The sequence below is a fragment of the Octodon degus genome, unplaced genomic scaffold, assembly GCF_000260255.1.
Source record: "Octodon degus isolate 3935 unplaced genomic scaffold, OctDeg1.0 scaffold00004, whole genome shotgun sequence".
Lineage (NCBI taxonomy): Eukaryota > Metazoa > Chordata > Mammalia > Rodentia > Octodontidae > Octodon > Octodon degus.
This window is the reverse complement of record NW_004524580.1, coordinates 4,041,212-4,057,713: the sequence shown is the minus strand read 5'-3', so window position 1 is coordinate 4,057,713 and position 16,502 is coordinate 4,041,212. Positions and strand designations below refer to the sequence as shown.

The 16,502-nt window shown below is 33.2% G+C and overlaps 1 protein-coding gene across 4 annotated transcripts in view; it reads right to left on the bottom strand.

Moving 5' to 3' along the window:
- Positions 1-16,502, bottom strand: part of Zdhhc17 (zinc finger DHHC-type containing 17) — a 97,395-nt gene that overhangs the window by 30,296 nt on the left and 50,597 nt on the right. For 3 of the 4 annotated variants that reach the window (XM_004623746.3, XM_023716099.1, XM_023716104.1), the window contains 4 exons: positions 15,417-15,481; positions 14,648-14,810; positions 7,616-7,741; positions 891-1,033 (listed from right to left, as the gene is read on the bottom strand). In XM_004623746.3, the coding sequence (XP_004623803.1) occupies positions 891-1,033; positions 7,616-7,741; positions 14,648-14,810; positions 15,417-15,481 (497 nt within the window). Of the gene's footprint in view, positions 1-890; positions 1,034-7,615; positions 7,742-9,030; positions 9,141-14,647; positions 14,811-15,416; positions 15,482-16,502 lie in introns of those variants that run through there. The other variant, XM_023716110.1, reaches the window with a different exon arrangement.

Sequence of the window (16,502 nt, the reverse complement as noted above, 5' to 3'; positions counted from 1 at the left end):
TATTAACACATTACTGGTTATTGCCAATCCATTATGAATTATTTTTCGTAACTTTTTCAAACTTCAGGTAAAAATAAAGGTGCTAAGAGAATGGAAATTAAATGGGAAGTTCTGGATCATAAACATTTTCTCAGGTTTGCAGAATGGGGCAAAACTAAGGCATGTGACCTACGGATAAGAAAATAAAATGAATGGTCAAAATGTTTAAACAGGGCCGGCCAGATAGCTCAACAGACTAATGCGCCTCCTTAGGCAGAGTGCAGTGGCTGGGGTTCAATCCCAGTGTGCCGTGCTGGCCTGGCCCCCAGGTCACACTGAGAGGGTGACTGAGACTAGGCCTTGGAGGCACACACCTGTAATCTCAGCACTTGGGAGGCTGAAAACCGGAGAATCACTAGAGTCCGTTCTACGCAGTGAAATCCTGTAGACCCTGTACTAAATACATATTTAAAAACAAAAAAAAAGTTTAAACAAAAAGGAGGAAAAATTTTTTAAATTGGGCCTATATCATAATTATACCTAGGCTCATCCTATTAATAAGATCAGGCCTGCCTATGAAAAGGTTAGCTCCCTCTTATTATTACTCACAAATAAATAGTATGTATGTTACATATTGTAGTTCACCAAATTTAGTTCACTTTTACTGAAATTTTATTTAAAAATATTTAAATTTATAAAACTGTATATTAGCTTCAAAATTGCATGCTAAATTTGTCATTAAACACCTTTAGATTTTAATAGTATTTTAAAAATCTGAAATATTTTATATATTAACTTATCAAAATCATTGAAACAAAAATCAAACATACTACAAAAGACAGTGTTTATACAGCAGGGTACAACTTACATACTTGCACAGACATTCAAAATATAGTTAAAAATACACTTACTTTGAAAGAAACTGTACTGTAGCCCAAACGCCACCATACATGAGCCCTTTAATAAGCCAAGAATCAATGTTTAGGTCTGCTATAAACCCAACTAGCCAAATAACTAGGAATGGAGTTCCAAGCATTACTTTCTGCCGAAATTCCTGTACAGAAACAAAACAATGTGAAAGTTTTTGCATGTCTCAAATAACCTTAAGGATTGTAGCTGTTTTTGTAAAAGCACTTAACAGAAGGTAAAATTCATCATTCAAATATATATGCAGATACTATTCAAAATGCCTGTCTCTGGAGACAGATGCAGGAGTTAAGACTGTGAAAAATGAGACTAACAGCTTTACAAGTAGGTTCTATACCACCAAATACGGAAAATCTGTAGTAGTGCTAGTCTAGCAAAGCTCACTGTATTGACTACCATTTTTTTCTCTGAATATCTGTCTAAAACCTGAAAGTGTTTTACAAATTTTTAGCACCTTTTGCCATCTAGGGAAATAAACATTTTTCACATAAGTAACTACATTCTTCCCTGACTTTCCAACTGTAATTCATTTTCTGAACTATACAATCTGATAATAAAGAACAATTTGAGTTTAACTTTATATTGTGGTATAATTATTCCAGTATCTTTCTAGTGCAAGTGAACCTTGTATCAACATAGAGTTATAACTTAAAGAGGAAGAGGATACAAGTATCATATGAAAAACTACTAAAATTATCTTTAATTTTAGTTAAAACAATTGTTCTCCCTCAGCAGTAGTATTTTTCATTTTTAAAATTAAAGACACTGTTTACAGAGAGTAAAATTCATCATTCTTGGGGTACAGTTCTTTTAAGTTTTAATTCACATAAAAGTGGTACAACCTGCACCAAAGGAAATATACAAAACAGTTATTGTCAAGTCCTAAAATTCCTCCATGTACTCCCAAGCCCAGCCTCAAGTAACTATACATCTAATTTCTATCTCAGTAAATTGTTCGCAAGAATGTCACAAACTTAATCATAATGAAAGTAGCCTTTCAGGTCTGATTTCTTTCATTTAATGAACATAGATGACATTTATCCATGCGATCAACAGTTTGTTCCTAGAGCCAGGAAAAAATGCTCAGTGGCACAACAGCTGCCTGGCAAGCATAAGGTCCTGAGCTCAATTTCTGCTACCAAAAAAAACCAAACCAGTTTGTTCCTTTCTTAATGCTTAGTAGTATTCTGTCATGTGCATGTACCATGTTTATGTATTCTCCCCCAGCCAAATTAGAACTGCTTCCAGTTATGGTAATTATGAATAAAAAAATTATAAACATTTCAATATAGGTTTTTGTATGAACGTAAATGTATTTTACTTAAACATTTTATATGTAGGATTTCTGGGTCAATTTTGGTTTGTCCAATTTTTTTTCAAAGCCTCATTCAATGTATGTAAGATGATACTATAAAGATGTATTGATGACAAGTTACTATACAGATAGGAAATACCTGTTACCTAGATTCTACCATTCAGTAACCTATTTTCAGTAACTTTTTAATTCTAAAATTATAGTCACATATGTTTTAATAATACAGATGGATGCTATGTATCATACACTTAAGTCCCCTCAACAACTTCTTGTATAACAATACCCTGACATCAAAGCCAGTATATTAACCCCAATACCATCAAAATACAAAATACTTCATCATTACAATTTCCCTCCTAATGAATCTGCCAACCACTAATGTTTTCTATCTCTGTAATTTCAAAAATTTTACCAAACCAGTCACATGGTATCTAACCCATAGTATTTGTTTCTTTTAGATGAACAATTCTCTGGAGATTCATCTGGGTTACTGTATGTATCATTACTTTACTCTTATTATTATTGTTGAGTAGTATTCCACACTATGGATGCATCAGTTTGTTTAACCATTCACCCACTGAAGAATATCAAAGCTGTTATAGCTTGGGGCTTTTACAAATAAAGCTGCTATATACATCAGTATGAAAGTTTTTGTGTAAGTGTACATTCTCAAATTCCTAGAATAAACGTTTAAGACTGTAATTCCTGGGTTTAGTTTATTTCTTGCTTTAAAAAGAAACACACTATAAAAGACAGTGCTTACAAAACATACAGCAAGGTACAACTTACATACTTTCATGGACATTCAAAATATAGTTAAAATACTTACATTAAAAGAAACTGTACTGTAGCCTAAATGTCACCATACATGAGCCCTTTAAATTTTATTTATTTTATTTAAATAATTTATTTAATACAGGGTACTGTATTATTTTATATTCCCATCATCACTGTCTCAGTTACCAAGTCTCTATTCATTCTGATCAACATTTGATGTTATTAAAACTTTTTAGTTAGTTGTATCACTATGGTATAGGTAATCCCCATTTCCCAACTGGCTAATAATGTTGACTATCATTTCATGCACTGATCTACCACTTGTACTTCACTTGTGCAAGCCTCTTTTCCTTTAACATTTTTCACATAAGTAAAGTGAAAAATGTGAAGTATGTATGAACGTAATGTATTTTACGTTCTTTAGTGAAGTATGTCTTCAAATCTTTTGCTCATTTCTCATTAGATTCAATTTTTTACTGCTGAGTTTTGATAATTCTTCATATATTCTGGATGCTAGCCTTTTGGTGGACATATGGCTAGTCAATATTATCTCCTAATCTATAGCTTATCTTTTCATTCTCTACACAGAATCTTTAAAACAGCAAAAATTTCAACTTCCCTAAGCCTGATTTATTTTTTTTTCTTCTATGGATTCTCATGTCAATTCTAATAATTCTTTGCAAAGCCCAAGATCTTGATGACTTTTTCCTATTTTCATTCTAAAGGGAACAATTTTACATCTTACAATAAAAAAAAACTCTGAGTTAGTTTTTATATAAGGTGTAAGTTCTGTGTCAAGGTTTATTTTACTTAGCCAGCTAGTTCATTTTTGCTTGGAGAGGTTCAAGTGCTCCTACATTATTAGGTGAAAAGGCTATTTTTTCATTGAATTGCTTTTGCATTTCTATTCTATTTCTAGGCTATATTCTCTTCCATTGATCTGTGGTTTATCCCTCTAGCAGTATCACAGAATACTGATCTTTCATCAAATAATTCTGTCACCATAGTGTTGATATCTATGATTATCTTTTCATTTGGTTTCATATCTTCCTGCATCTTGGTATGACAAGTTACTTTTAAGTGAAACCTTGACATTTTGGAACTGTATACTCTGAATCTTATCTGAACCTTCCTTCTCTTTTAGATTCTTCTAAAACAGTCTCTTATGGGTATCACAGACGCATTACCACACTTAAAAGTCTCTGCTGACACTGAAAAAGGGGTTATTACTGCTGGGCAAGGATAGGATTACAGACCTCCGTGAGAGCTCTGGGGCAGCTATTGGCGTAGTCTACAACTACACAGGGACACAGGGCCGCATTCACATCCATAGGAATGAAAAGCCCCAACCGTCCACGAAGTCTTCTCTAACACCAACCCACAGGGCACCTCATTATAACTTGGTGTTATGGCTGATACACTGTATCAACTTCAGAAGCTTAGCTCAGTGACTCAGCAGGATGCTAGGGTGCCTGCTTTGTAAATATCCTGAGCAAGAAGAGGACAAGGAGATGGGGGGCACTGCATACAATGTAAGGGAAGAAAAGAGGCTTGCACCCCCCCTTTTTTTGTTCCTTACTTTTACTGTCCTTTGCGGCCTTGAACTGTTGCCCCACACCATGCCACTCTGCCTTGGAGCTAGCTAGCTGGTTACAGACCGAAACCTCCACAAATTGTGAGCTAAACAAGCCTTTCCTCCTTTAATTTTAGGCATTGGATATTTTGTTTCAGTGAGAGAAAACTAACCAAAACACCTGGTAAGGGTGACAGTCTAAACTGACCAACAGGACCTTGCTGTTCTGAGTCAGGGTGGAGCCATATTTACTTCTGTAGTGTCTGGCTATGGTAGAGCAGTTATTTTCTACAAATATCATGTGTTGTGAGGCTCTTTTGTGCTCCTTTGGCTAAACTGTAGGTTTTAGTTCAGAACATTTTTATCTGCACTTACTTGTGATTCTGGCTTGCTGGCATTCTCAGTCCCTACCTAGTCTGGAATAAATGGGCCAAAAGAATAAACTCATGAAACTGGCCACTCCACCTTCACTTTTCTCTAAAAGTCCCAAAACATTTGTTTTTGCATTTGATGTCCATGGTTTTCAGTGTATTTAGTAGGAAGAACAGGAAAAAGAACATCTATTCCTAAATCTTCCTAGATTTATTTTCACATAATATTTTTTTTAAAAATCTGTATTCACTTAATGAATACTTTTTTAAAAATTTTTGTTTGTTATAGGGTCATGCTACATAATTCAGACTCGTAGTGATCCTCCTGTCTCAGCCTTCCCAGTGCTGAGATTATAGGAATGTGGCTACCACACCCAGGTTTGGGGCCAGCCGCACTGCGTGTGGTACTAGTGATCAAACTCAGGTCCTTACGCTTCCCAGGCAGGCGCTTAGACTGCTGAGCTATCTCTCCAGCCCCCATACATTTTAAAACGGTGAGAAAAACTAGAGATTTTTTCCCCAATCTTTTATGGAATAGTTCACACTTGTTTATCATTATCTGCCTGTTTATAATCTTCTAACCTTAAAAATTCCAAGGGCTTTTAAAATATTTCCTGAAATCAAGATTTCTTCCATGTTTGTCTACTAACATTGTTCAAAATACTTCTCCTTTTTTGGAAATAACTTTTTAAACACAAAACCTAGTGAGTGCTAGTTTTTATTTTTTCTTAGTTTTAATTACAATATATGCTTCCATAGGCTAGCAAACAAAATCATGTTCATGATTTTAATTTCCCTAATGTGAGAAAAATAAATGTAGACATTCTCTCTCTTGTTCTTGTTCCGGGGTGTGTGTGTGTGTGTGTGTGTGTGTGTGTGTATTTTTTTTTCTACATAACCTGTAGCCTTTTTAAAAATTCAATGTATTTGAAGCTACTAATGGAAAGAAACACAGGTAAACTCCCAGACTAATCATAACAGGCAAATGTTAAAAGAGCTTCATAAGTTTATGACACTTTCTTTTTAAAACAAAATTACAGCTAAACACATTAATTTTATATGTTTCATTATAATATATACAGGTAATTATATGTTAATACATCTAAAACTTAAGTCATTTTCATCTGAATATAAACAAAACTTCAGAATATTTACATCCAGTAAAATCAAACCATAAAAATTATATACTTTTGTAGTTATTTTTGTTAGTAGCCTAATAACCATTAGAAATTATCGCTTTTCATTCTGTTGAGCAGAACAACTGCTCTAAAGTTTACAGGACAAAGTAACATCAAAATAAATCATTTTCTCTATCACATCTAACAATTGACTGAAAGCATTAATATGACATGAAAAAACTATTCATTATTCTCAGCAGTGAGGTCTGAACATAGGCTAGTTTAAACATTCTGAAGTCTATGAAACGGAGCAGGGAACTTTTTAGTGCATTAAAACTTTATATGAAAACTGCATTCAAGGGCCAGCCAAATAGCTCAGTGGATTAAAGTGCCTGCAAGCAGGCACAGGTGCCAAAGTTTCGATCCCGTGCAGGCCCTGGCCCTGCAGCATGCTTAGAGGGCAACTGAGACTGGGCGTGGTGGTGCGCACCTGTAATCCCAGCTCTTGGGAGGCTATAAACAGGCAGTTCACTAGAGTCCAATCTAGTAATAAGACCTTGAACACCCTGTTGACCCTCATTCACATATGTAAATGAGGCACCAGTTTCAAGTATGTTTCCCTTCATTCCCTCTGCTTTTCCCCTCCTGATAACAAAGCAATATTTTATTTTGCTGAGTTTTGCTTTGGTTTGGGTTTTTGGTACTGGGGAGCAAGTTCACAACCTCATGCCTTCCAGGCAGGCACTGTGTAGCTGAGCTATATCCATGGCCCCCCGATCAACTATTACTATCATTACCACTAGAGCAGTCTGAGAAAGACATATATTAGATGATACCTAAAACTTAATCTAACTCAGAATCTATCTATTGATAAAATACACGGAATGTCAACTACTTGGTAAAAGGCAAAAGTTTTATATCATCTGAAGAGAAACCAGAGTATAATTTGTGTGTGTGTGTGTGGTACCAGGGATTGAACTCAGGACCTTATATTCCACTGAGCTATTTTTATTTGGGTAATAAAAATGTTAATTAATTAATTTTTCCTTTGGTGGAAATACTGTTTTCCACCGAACAGGAATCCAGACCCACCACATTGGGGAAAATATTTTAAATTTTGAAATCATAAAAAAAGTTGCACAGTATCATAAAAGAATTGAAAACTAATTAGAACTTCAGTTACTAGTCAAAAAAAGATGCACATTAGGACTAAAGTGCTTCACAATTCGTTACTATTCAAATAATGAATGTACACAAGAAAAAAGCCCTTTTCTATATATATAATTTAATAAAGGCAGTTTAATCAATAAACTGTGTATTTATAATCTATGGATATTTACACAATTTCATGTATACTCATCATTCTTAGATAACCCAGATCAGAAACCAAGCAAGCAAAGCTCTAAGAAAATGTTATTTACCTTCACAGTATTCTGGATAAAATACTTTTAAAAGCACAATGGAAATGGCAACAGTCTGTGAACACTGAAGCTAAATAAATATAGCTATTAATCTTGAAAGATTAGAGAATGAACATTTTTAATCATGCATTTACCTTATCAGCTTTTAACTTTCTAAGGAAGGATGGATTGTCATATCCCTTTGCTTGCCTTGCCTCTTGCAAATGGTTGATCATCCACACATTTTTTCTCTGCTTTGCCAAATCAAGTGCTGATTCACCCTGATAATATAATTACAAAAAATTCCCTTTAAAAATGAAACCAGAATATTTCAATAATTTCTAAGGCACTTTCATAAAAATAAACTGATCACATTATTAATTCACTGTATTTTTTGGTACCAGGAATCGAATTCAGGACCTTGCATTTGCCAGGTAGGTGTGGTGCCACTGAGCTATATCCCTGGCCCACTAACATTGTTTTAACACAGAGTAAAGTCAACTTAAAGAAGCTAAATTTTTACATATTTGTTATTATTTATCAAAATACAGTCAGAAAGTACATTTTCTCATCTTATTTTGTAGAATATTTTTGCTTACGTTGGGACACAATAGTGAGCAAATCAAAAAGTAGGTATTTTAATACCTGCTGGATCAGTGGCTGTCACTAAGTTTATCAATAATTTCATATTATTTAACGATTTAATTAGTAATATTTATTGCTACAAAACATACGACTACATAAATTGCCAGATATCGTTCAGTTTTACGTCAACAATAAAGCCTTAAGAAGAGAATGGGGGGGTGGGGAATAGGGGAAAAAAGTCAAATTCTACTTCTGCTACTACTGTGCTGGCTGGCATTCTTGACCTACCTATATTAAATTCATTAATTCATCCAGAAATTCCAAAGATTAAGAAAAATGAACTTTTAAAAAGTAGTTTTAGTTCAAGTTACAAACTTACAGCAGGTCTAATGTAAAGAAAAAGAATGCCTAGGAGTGTGAGTGGGACTAAAATGTATGAAATGAAGGAATAAGACATAAAAATTCCAACCTAGACCTATGTTCCTCTTTTTCTTTTACTAATTTAAACTTAGATTTCTCCTTTTACAAATCAGTCAGGCACCTACATTTTCATTCTATTCAGTATCTTTCACTATCTACTTCTTTAATAGAAAAGTGAAATTACAATTACTGCTTACAAAAAGTTAATGTATAGATTGGCTACTCAAACTGCTTTAGAAAAATAAACAATGAAAAATTTTTTCAAAGATGTTAAAAAACAAGAAATAAGGACTCTTAATACGTTACAAGGGATGATTATCAAGAATAGAGTATGTCTTATTTCTTAAAAAAGTAAATAAAACATACCACTATAACCAAGAGCAACATCTATTACAAAACAACAAAAGCTCACCAATCTTTTAATATAAATCAATGGTATTTAATAAGGAATAGGCTAATCCAGGTGAATCTTTCACAATTAGGGATGTTTATCTCCTTGCTTATTCCAGAATTCCATCACCTGAGTTGTCACAACCAGCTAATTAATCCAAACTATAAATATTACCTGAATAAAAGCAATCCCTTGGGTAACAACTCCCAGAGAATATCCTGCAGTTGCCTCGGTCCAGCTGAGCATCCCTTCCACTAGAGGGCCATGTGACACCTAAGGATTGCCTAGACAAAAAGATTGAGTGTGCTTTAAAAAAAACCTTTAAACTACTACTCTAGTCATCTGACTACTTTTGTATAGTTCTTTTATTCAGCTGGTAAGCAAGCAATTATTTTTAAAAATTACACTTAAACCAGGGTTCTGAATTAAATCTGTATTTGACTACTCCATGCCTCAGCAAATAGTAAGTAATTGTATCACAGCAACATAAGCAAGAATCCACATGGAGTATTTATAGCTTATGTTACTGTTTGTAAAAGAAATTCTTCAAGGGTTTTTGGTCAGATAAACATGATGGCAGCTTTATCTAGGTGAGACTGGATTTCACTGTCAAGACGAAGGAAAATTCCTCACGGACCATCTAGGTCAGGTATTCAAGAGGCAATAAACAATTATTTTCTGAAAATTTTCTTACCACCTTCGAAGAAATCATACGAGATCTTTCAATATATTAACAGCTCAATAATTTTGTACTCTATATAAACTAAGATTTATGTCCTTTTAATTATTTTAAAAAGAAAATACTATAAAGGGCTTTAGCAGCCCTCAAAAGTTCATTGGTCCCCCAAACTCAATTGAGTTCATCTAAATTTAGCTATAAAACCAAAAACATGTTAGAGGATAAAATGTTTCAAAAATTAAGTTTTTAAAATTCAGAAATGAAACCGCCCCCAAAACTGACTATGGCATAGACCATAGTTTTGTTACTCTCAAAGTAGCAAATTACTTTTTCCTATTATTGTTGCTTAACAGGAGAAGATTTAAGTTTATTCTACGTAACTACTATCTAGGACCATGGTTCTTAAGCTCACTTGAGTTATATCTAGTTAAAGCATTAATAATCCTCTCCTCAGAAAAATGCTAATGCACATGACTTTTTCTAACAATTTCAGGGCGTCCATGCACCCACTCCACCAAGTCCCCTGGTAGACTCCAGAAAATCAAAGTAGCTTTTTAAAGTTGTCTATCATTTAGTATCAACTATCTCAAAAATAAGTTCCCTTATTTCAATAGAAGATCCATTTCTTTATATAGTGAAGGAATTTAATTCTTCAGGTTAAATTACAAAGACAAATCTCAAAATAATGTTACTAAGGAATCAGCTTTCCCTTATAAGGAAACTATTTTAGAAGAAAACAGGATCAACCACTAGTTGTATAGTTTAGAACACAATGTATAATTTTTCATATTCTTTGAAGAACATAACTCTTTATTGCTCTTAAAGTCAAATCCAGATTTGTAGGCTTCCTCCTACTGTTTCAGATCATTATTATCAGCAAGACTTTTCCTAAGATTTAAAACAAAAAATGTACAGGTATAAATAAACTTTGTGAACTGATGGTTTTTTGAAAGAGAATTTTTCTTTCAAAATCTGCAACAATCTAAATGTATTTAATTAACCTAATATAGTATATAGCTAACAGGTATCACTGTAAACAAAATATTAGCAAAACACAAGTAATTCCTATCACCTTCATCCTCAAAAAAATATTTCTAGTTCAATCTTCAAAATCTTAACATATATCACAAGACACTCAGTTAATTAAAAGAAAGCTAACACTATGTTTGTGTGTAGTTGTCCCCGCAAAACCTCATGCAGTCATGGAGGCAACTTCTAAAATTTGTGATTCATGATCCAATGCTGGGATTATGGGTGTGAATGCTACACTTGCCCTGGGGCGGATAATCTGCAGACAAATGTAAGGAGCAGAAAGAGGCTCGCTAGCTACCTCAGCTGCAGCTCCTCCCTTTGCACAACTGCCCTCTGTCATGTGCTACTTTGCCTTGGAGCTAGCAGAGTATGGACTGAAACCTCTTCTGGGAGCTAACTACATCTTTCCTTCCTTCATCTGGGGTGTTGGGTATTTTGCCCAACAAGAGAAAAGTAACCAGGATCCTAAGTCATCAATATTTTCTTTTATTTCTATTCTAAAATATCCTGTCCATTCACTGCCATTTCTACTCACTGAGTCCTATGCTAACTAACATCACCCTATGCCCAATTTATTGTAACAGATCAACTGGCACCCACTCTTTCCATTTTCTTAAACTCTCAATGCATCTTCCTTAGCCAAAGTAGTACTTTAAACATTATGAAACAAAAGCACATCCTTATAACTAGACGATGTAAGTCCTTGTAGCTGTTTCCCATGACCTGAGAATACAATTACACCTTATAATGGTGCTATATATCTGACACTGGCCTCTCTACAACAACTTCACTTCCTTGTTCATTGTACTCTGGTCAAGTTGTCCATTTTTTATACCTTGAATATGGCAAGCTCCATATAGCTTTTCTCACATGTTCCTCTACATGGAAAGTTTTCCCTCACATATCCTTACTTAACTGGTTGTTCCTCACCACATGTTTCTCAAGGTACATATCATCTCCTGAGAAGTATTCTCAAATCACCCTATGACTCAATTGTTTGTCTACTTTTAGCTTATTTATGGTTTATTTCCTCAACAGAATTTAAGTTCTGAGAGGAGATCTTATCTGTCAAACATTTTCAATACTCACCAGTGAACAAGTACATGTCAAATAAAAAAACAACACTTTCTATTAGAAGGTGGTAACTACATTCAAGTTCTCTGGGAATGCCAGAGCTCAGTAGAAAAAGCAATTAATACTTCGTATTGTGTTAATAAAATAAAAAGTGAAATAAAAAAAGAAAAAGGACCAGGGAGATGGCTCAGCGGAATAAGTGCTTCCCTTGTAAGCGCAACAGCCTGAGTTCAATCTCCGGTTCAAAAAAAAAAAAAAAAAAAAAAAAAGTACATTTTATTTTTTAAAGAGAATAAAATACAATGATAAAAACATTAGAAATGATGCTGAATTTCACTAAACAAGATAGGAATTCAACAATGGCTGTTATGCTATATATTGTTGTCTTCAAATTAGTTGTTCAGATTACCAGAAAATGCACTTTAAAACCAAAAATCTACTAAAAAAAATATAAAAAGATAACTTTTTCTTAAGAATATAAATGCTACCTGAGCAAATGAAATATCTTTGATTTTATTTTCTACAACTGTCATTCCAGAAGCTACCAGAGAATTACACGTAAAATTATTTTTTGTCATAGTCCACTTTAAATATATGTGTCAGAAATTAAAACAGTAAGAAAAATGTGTGTAGCAAAACATGTGAATTTAAATAGTCAAGAAAGCTGCATTCCACTTTATCTGATCTTGTAAAAGTAATGTGCCTGAACACAGAATACAAATTTTTGAAAAATACAAAAATCATTAAATTTTAAATATATCCACTTTTACTATTACCATTCTGTTAAAATTCATTATAGATTATTTCTTTTATTAAGTTTAAAGGTTTATGCAATGGTTAACAGGGAACACTTTTTATTACTTACATGAAAAGATATTTAAATTATAAACCGTACCTCAAAAATTTAAGGATTATGATAGAATAAATTTTTTATGAATGGAAATAATGCCCTTTTTTTTTTTTTTTTTTTTTTTGGCAGAACCAGGGATTGAACTCATATTGAGCTAGCTCTCTGTCCACCCCCCCCTTTTTATTGCAGTACCAAGGATTGAACTCAGGACCCTGAGCTTGCCAGGCAAGCACTTATTCTACTGAGCTATCTCCAGAAATGTCTTAAAAAATTCTAAAAATATATTGCTGGAGACTGGGAGTGGTGACACATGCCTGTAATCCCAGCGCTTGGGAAGCTGAAAACAAGAGGATCACTATGAAGCCAATCTGTGTAGTGAGACTCTGTAGGCCCTGTACTAAATACATTTTTAAAAATACATGTATTTGTGTGTGTGTGTATGTGTATACACACACACACACACACACACACTTATTTTGGGGGGGCTGGTTTCAAATTACAAAACCATATAGTTACGTTTCCTGTAGGAATTCTTCGGCATTACTGCACTTTCAATATACAGTATGGCTAACACAGTTTTACTATTTGCCACTCTGAAACTGATTCAAAACACTAAATGTCTTGAAATATATTCCTGACACACATCACCACATTAGAAATGTGTCTAGCAACAAAAAGAAGTGAAGCACCGGAAAGTAATTCAGATAAGACTATATGAGTAAACCTCAATGAACTTTTCTTAAGGGACTACTAACTAGGTTTAGTCAAACTTATCTTTTTGACCTGGGTTCCAACTAATTTACTAACGTACAAACTTTTCAAAGCGTCCTATTTTAAAATTTGGGGAAAAGCCAAAATTTCTCCAAAATTCCTAAGTGGAAGAAATACATCTTAGCAGTCACTAAAAACAGATGAGATAAAATTCAAAATTGTGTCAATCTTCATTCATTCAGCTATATATATCTCCCAAACTAATAAATATTGAAAATGACCATCATTCATGTTTCAGGCACTACAGAATGGCGTGCTATGGTAACTTCCTTCTTTCTCTGTGTTTGGTGGTAGTTACTGGATCATTCAAACACTTCAGTAGAGACAAGATTACTTGGAAGTTTAAAAACAGAAAATATGTACATGATTTTATCAATTTCCTAATTTCCAGTATTAGGTACTTACTTTCAACTAAACATTTATAATTAAACTTATTTCTAAAAATTGGTTATAACCTTAAATAAATTGTAATTAAAAACTAACGTAAGCTATTTCATTTTAGTAGCTTTAATTTCTCTTCTTAAAGTAACCAATCAAGGAAAAATCACTCATTGGAACATAAAGAGATGCCCCGATCCAGCAAGAGAAACCTACTTTTTGATTGGCCATTTCAGTTAGTACATGGCTTGAACTCTCTCCATATTTAATTAACTGATATTTTTTAGACATTTATGAAACATGACTCAGAAAATGCCATGAACAACTGCTAAAATTAAAGAACATTTGTCAATGGGCACAGTCCTTTCTGACAATAATGTTTAAAGCTATTTCACAGAGAGTCCTGGTACTAACTCTTGTTTGAAGCTATAAAACCAAGAAGGGTAAACAAAATTTAAGACTTGCAATAGATCTTCTTGCTTGTATTCATAAAACATGTACAATTATCTAAATATTAAAGAGAATAAATGTTAGTTATATTTGGCTGTTATTTTCCTGGGTTAATTCACCATTTCGATGTGAGAGAGGTCTTCTATACATACCATTAAGGTACTTAGCAAATTTAAAAATTTGACCTTACAAAATGCAATAAAATGACCAAATCAAGAATTACTAAAATGTATGACAAGTAGTTTGCTACAAACTTACATTGTAATTATCCTAAACCAGAAAACCTTTTATCCACAAAAAGCTATATAATCTAATCTCCAAAACTAGTATGTATTCATTAAAGCAAAGAATATCAATATTGAAAACTTACTGCAATATGGCAATATGAAAGTAAATGACCCAAGATTTAAAAATCAGTAATTACCCGAGAGTAAAGTGTTGAGTTAAATGAGAAGTTTCTTTCAGCTTTCACAGTCTATGAAAAAACTATTTTATTGAGAAATTCATATATTACAAGACACAGTTTACATAACATCATCAAAATTATTTGCTTTTACCTTGATATTCTGGGCATCAACGTTAGCTCCAGCTTCCAAAAGAAGACTAATGACTGTGGTATTCCCTGCTAGAACTGCCCAGTGCAGAGCAGTGTTTTTGTGATACTTGTCACCAAGGTTAACTGAAACATTGAATGTTAAAAGCAATCTAGTTGGATCCACACTGAAAAGGAAAAAAAAAAAAACAAAACAACAACAACAACCCTAATTTCAATTATCGGAATCATTACAAATACTAAACTGACTGTGGTTACATTTGCATTCCATTTTGGAACACTTCTAGTCTAACCTAGCCAGCAACTTTAAAGTAGGAATAAGACAATACTTCAATATTAAGTTTTAAGTATATGCCACTCATGTAAGTAATATAGTTTCAAGGGACAGAATACTTAGTCCTGACATTTTCCATTTTTGATGTAGGAACTAATGCTATTAACACCTAAATAACTAAAGAATATAAATATTTTAATTTCAATCTGGACTGTTCCACAAATAATTTAAGACAACTTACAAATTAATACATTAAACTGCCAATATGTAAATCACATGAAAATTTAACTACTTTTTAAAGGAAGATAAACCTCTTCTTCCATGTTTAGGAACCTTTGAGAACTACAATTATTGAGGTAGCAGTAAACACAGAGATATCAAAACATTCAAGAGGTAATTTATACACTATTCATTAAAATGTTAATATTACAGTTACTGCTTTTTCTCATCACTTGTTCCATATTATCATCTCAGGAAGTATTTTATAATGGTTACATACCTATGTGTTCTATAAGCTGCCCACATTAAAGGTGTCATTCCATTCTGATCCATCATATCTACATCCTGATAAAGTCAGACAGTAAAATTTTATAAGTTCCTAACCAAAATTACTTGGAAAAATGTAATTTACACATTATAGGAGGCCAATATAGTAATAATCAAGGATAATTCATGACATTTTTGCTTTAACTTTCAGTATAGCTACTATTTCAATTAACATGTTATATTTTCTCTTTTAAATGTTTTGTATTTATAAATCTCAATATATTCTGATCTTTCCACTACAAAAGACAAGTTAGGTTGCTTGAAAACTTGTGATAAGAGGGACTAAAAAAAAACATTTATTCATAGGCATTCCAAAACGAAGACTAAAAAAACCCCAACTTTTTAATAAATTTAAGTTTAATATTTTATTATTATAGATGAACATTTTTACGGTTAAATAGTTCTGCAAATTTCTGAGAAAAAAGCAATGTGAAAAAGCAATTACATGCCTTTCCACCATGCCCAGCTTGAATTAGCTCATTATTTGCTCCCTATCTTTAAGAAAGGTGAATTGCTACTTTACTTTTCAGCTTCAAGTATTGTCTCCTGAGACTCTCTGGTATGAAAAATGGAATCTGTATCTCTTCTTTCCCTGTCCAATCACAAATAAGATTTTTTTCACTCATCTATTATAATTTGGGCCAAATGAACACTTGATTTTTTATTATAAATATTCTTCCTGGCCAAACAATTTAGTAAGCTATTACTCAATTTTTTGTTTTCCTTGAAACTCTATCCTAATTTATAGCAAATTAAAATTAAAGCTATCCTCTACTAAATCAAAATCTTCCCTAGCTCTCTAAATTTCCTTTCAAGACATTTTATTGTCAGAGATTCAGTCTCACGGCCCTGAAATTACGCTTCCTAAGTCACTCCAATGTGGTCTGAATATCCTGTCTGGAGCATCTGCCTCATTAATTAGAACAGAAATTCTTTGAGTATCAAAATTATATTAAATGTATCTCTGCATTCTCAGTGCCTAGCAAAGTAAATGATCAAAACCATGTTAAAAGACATGCTTACATAGCTACTACTCTAG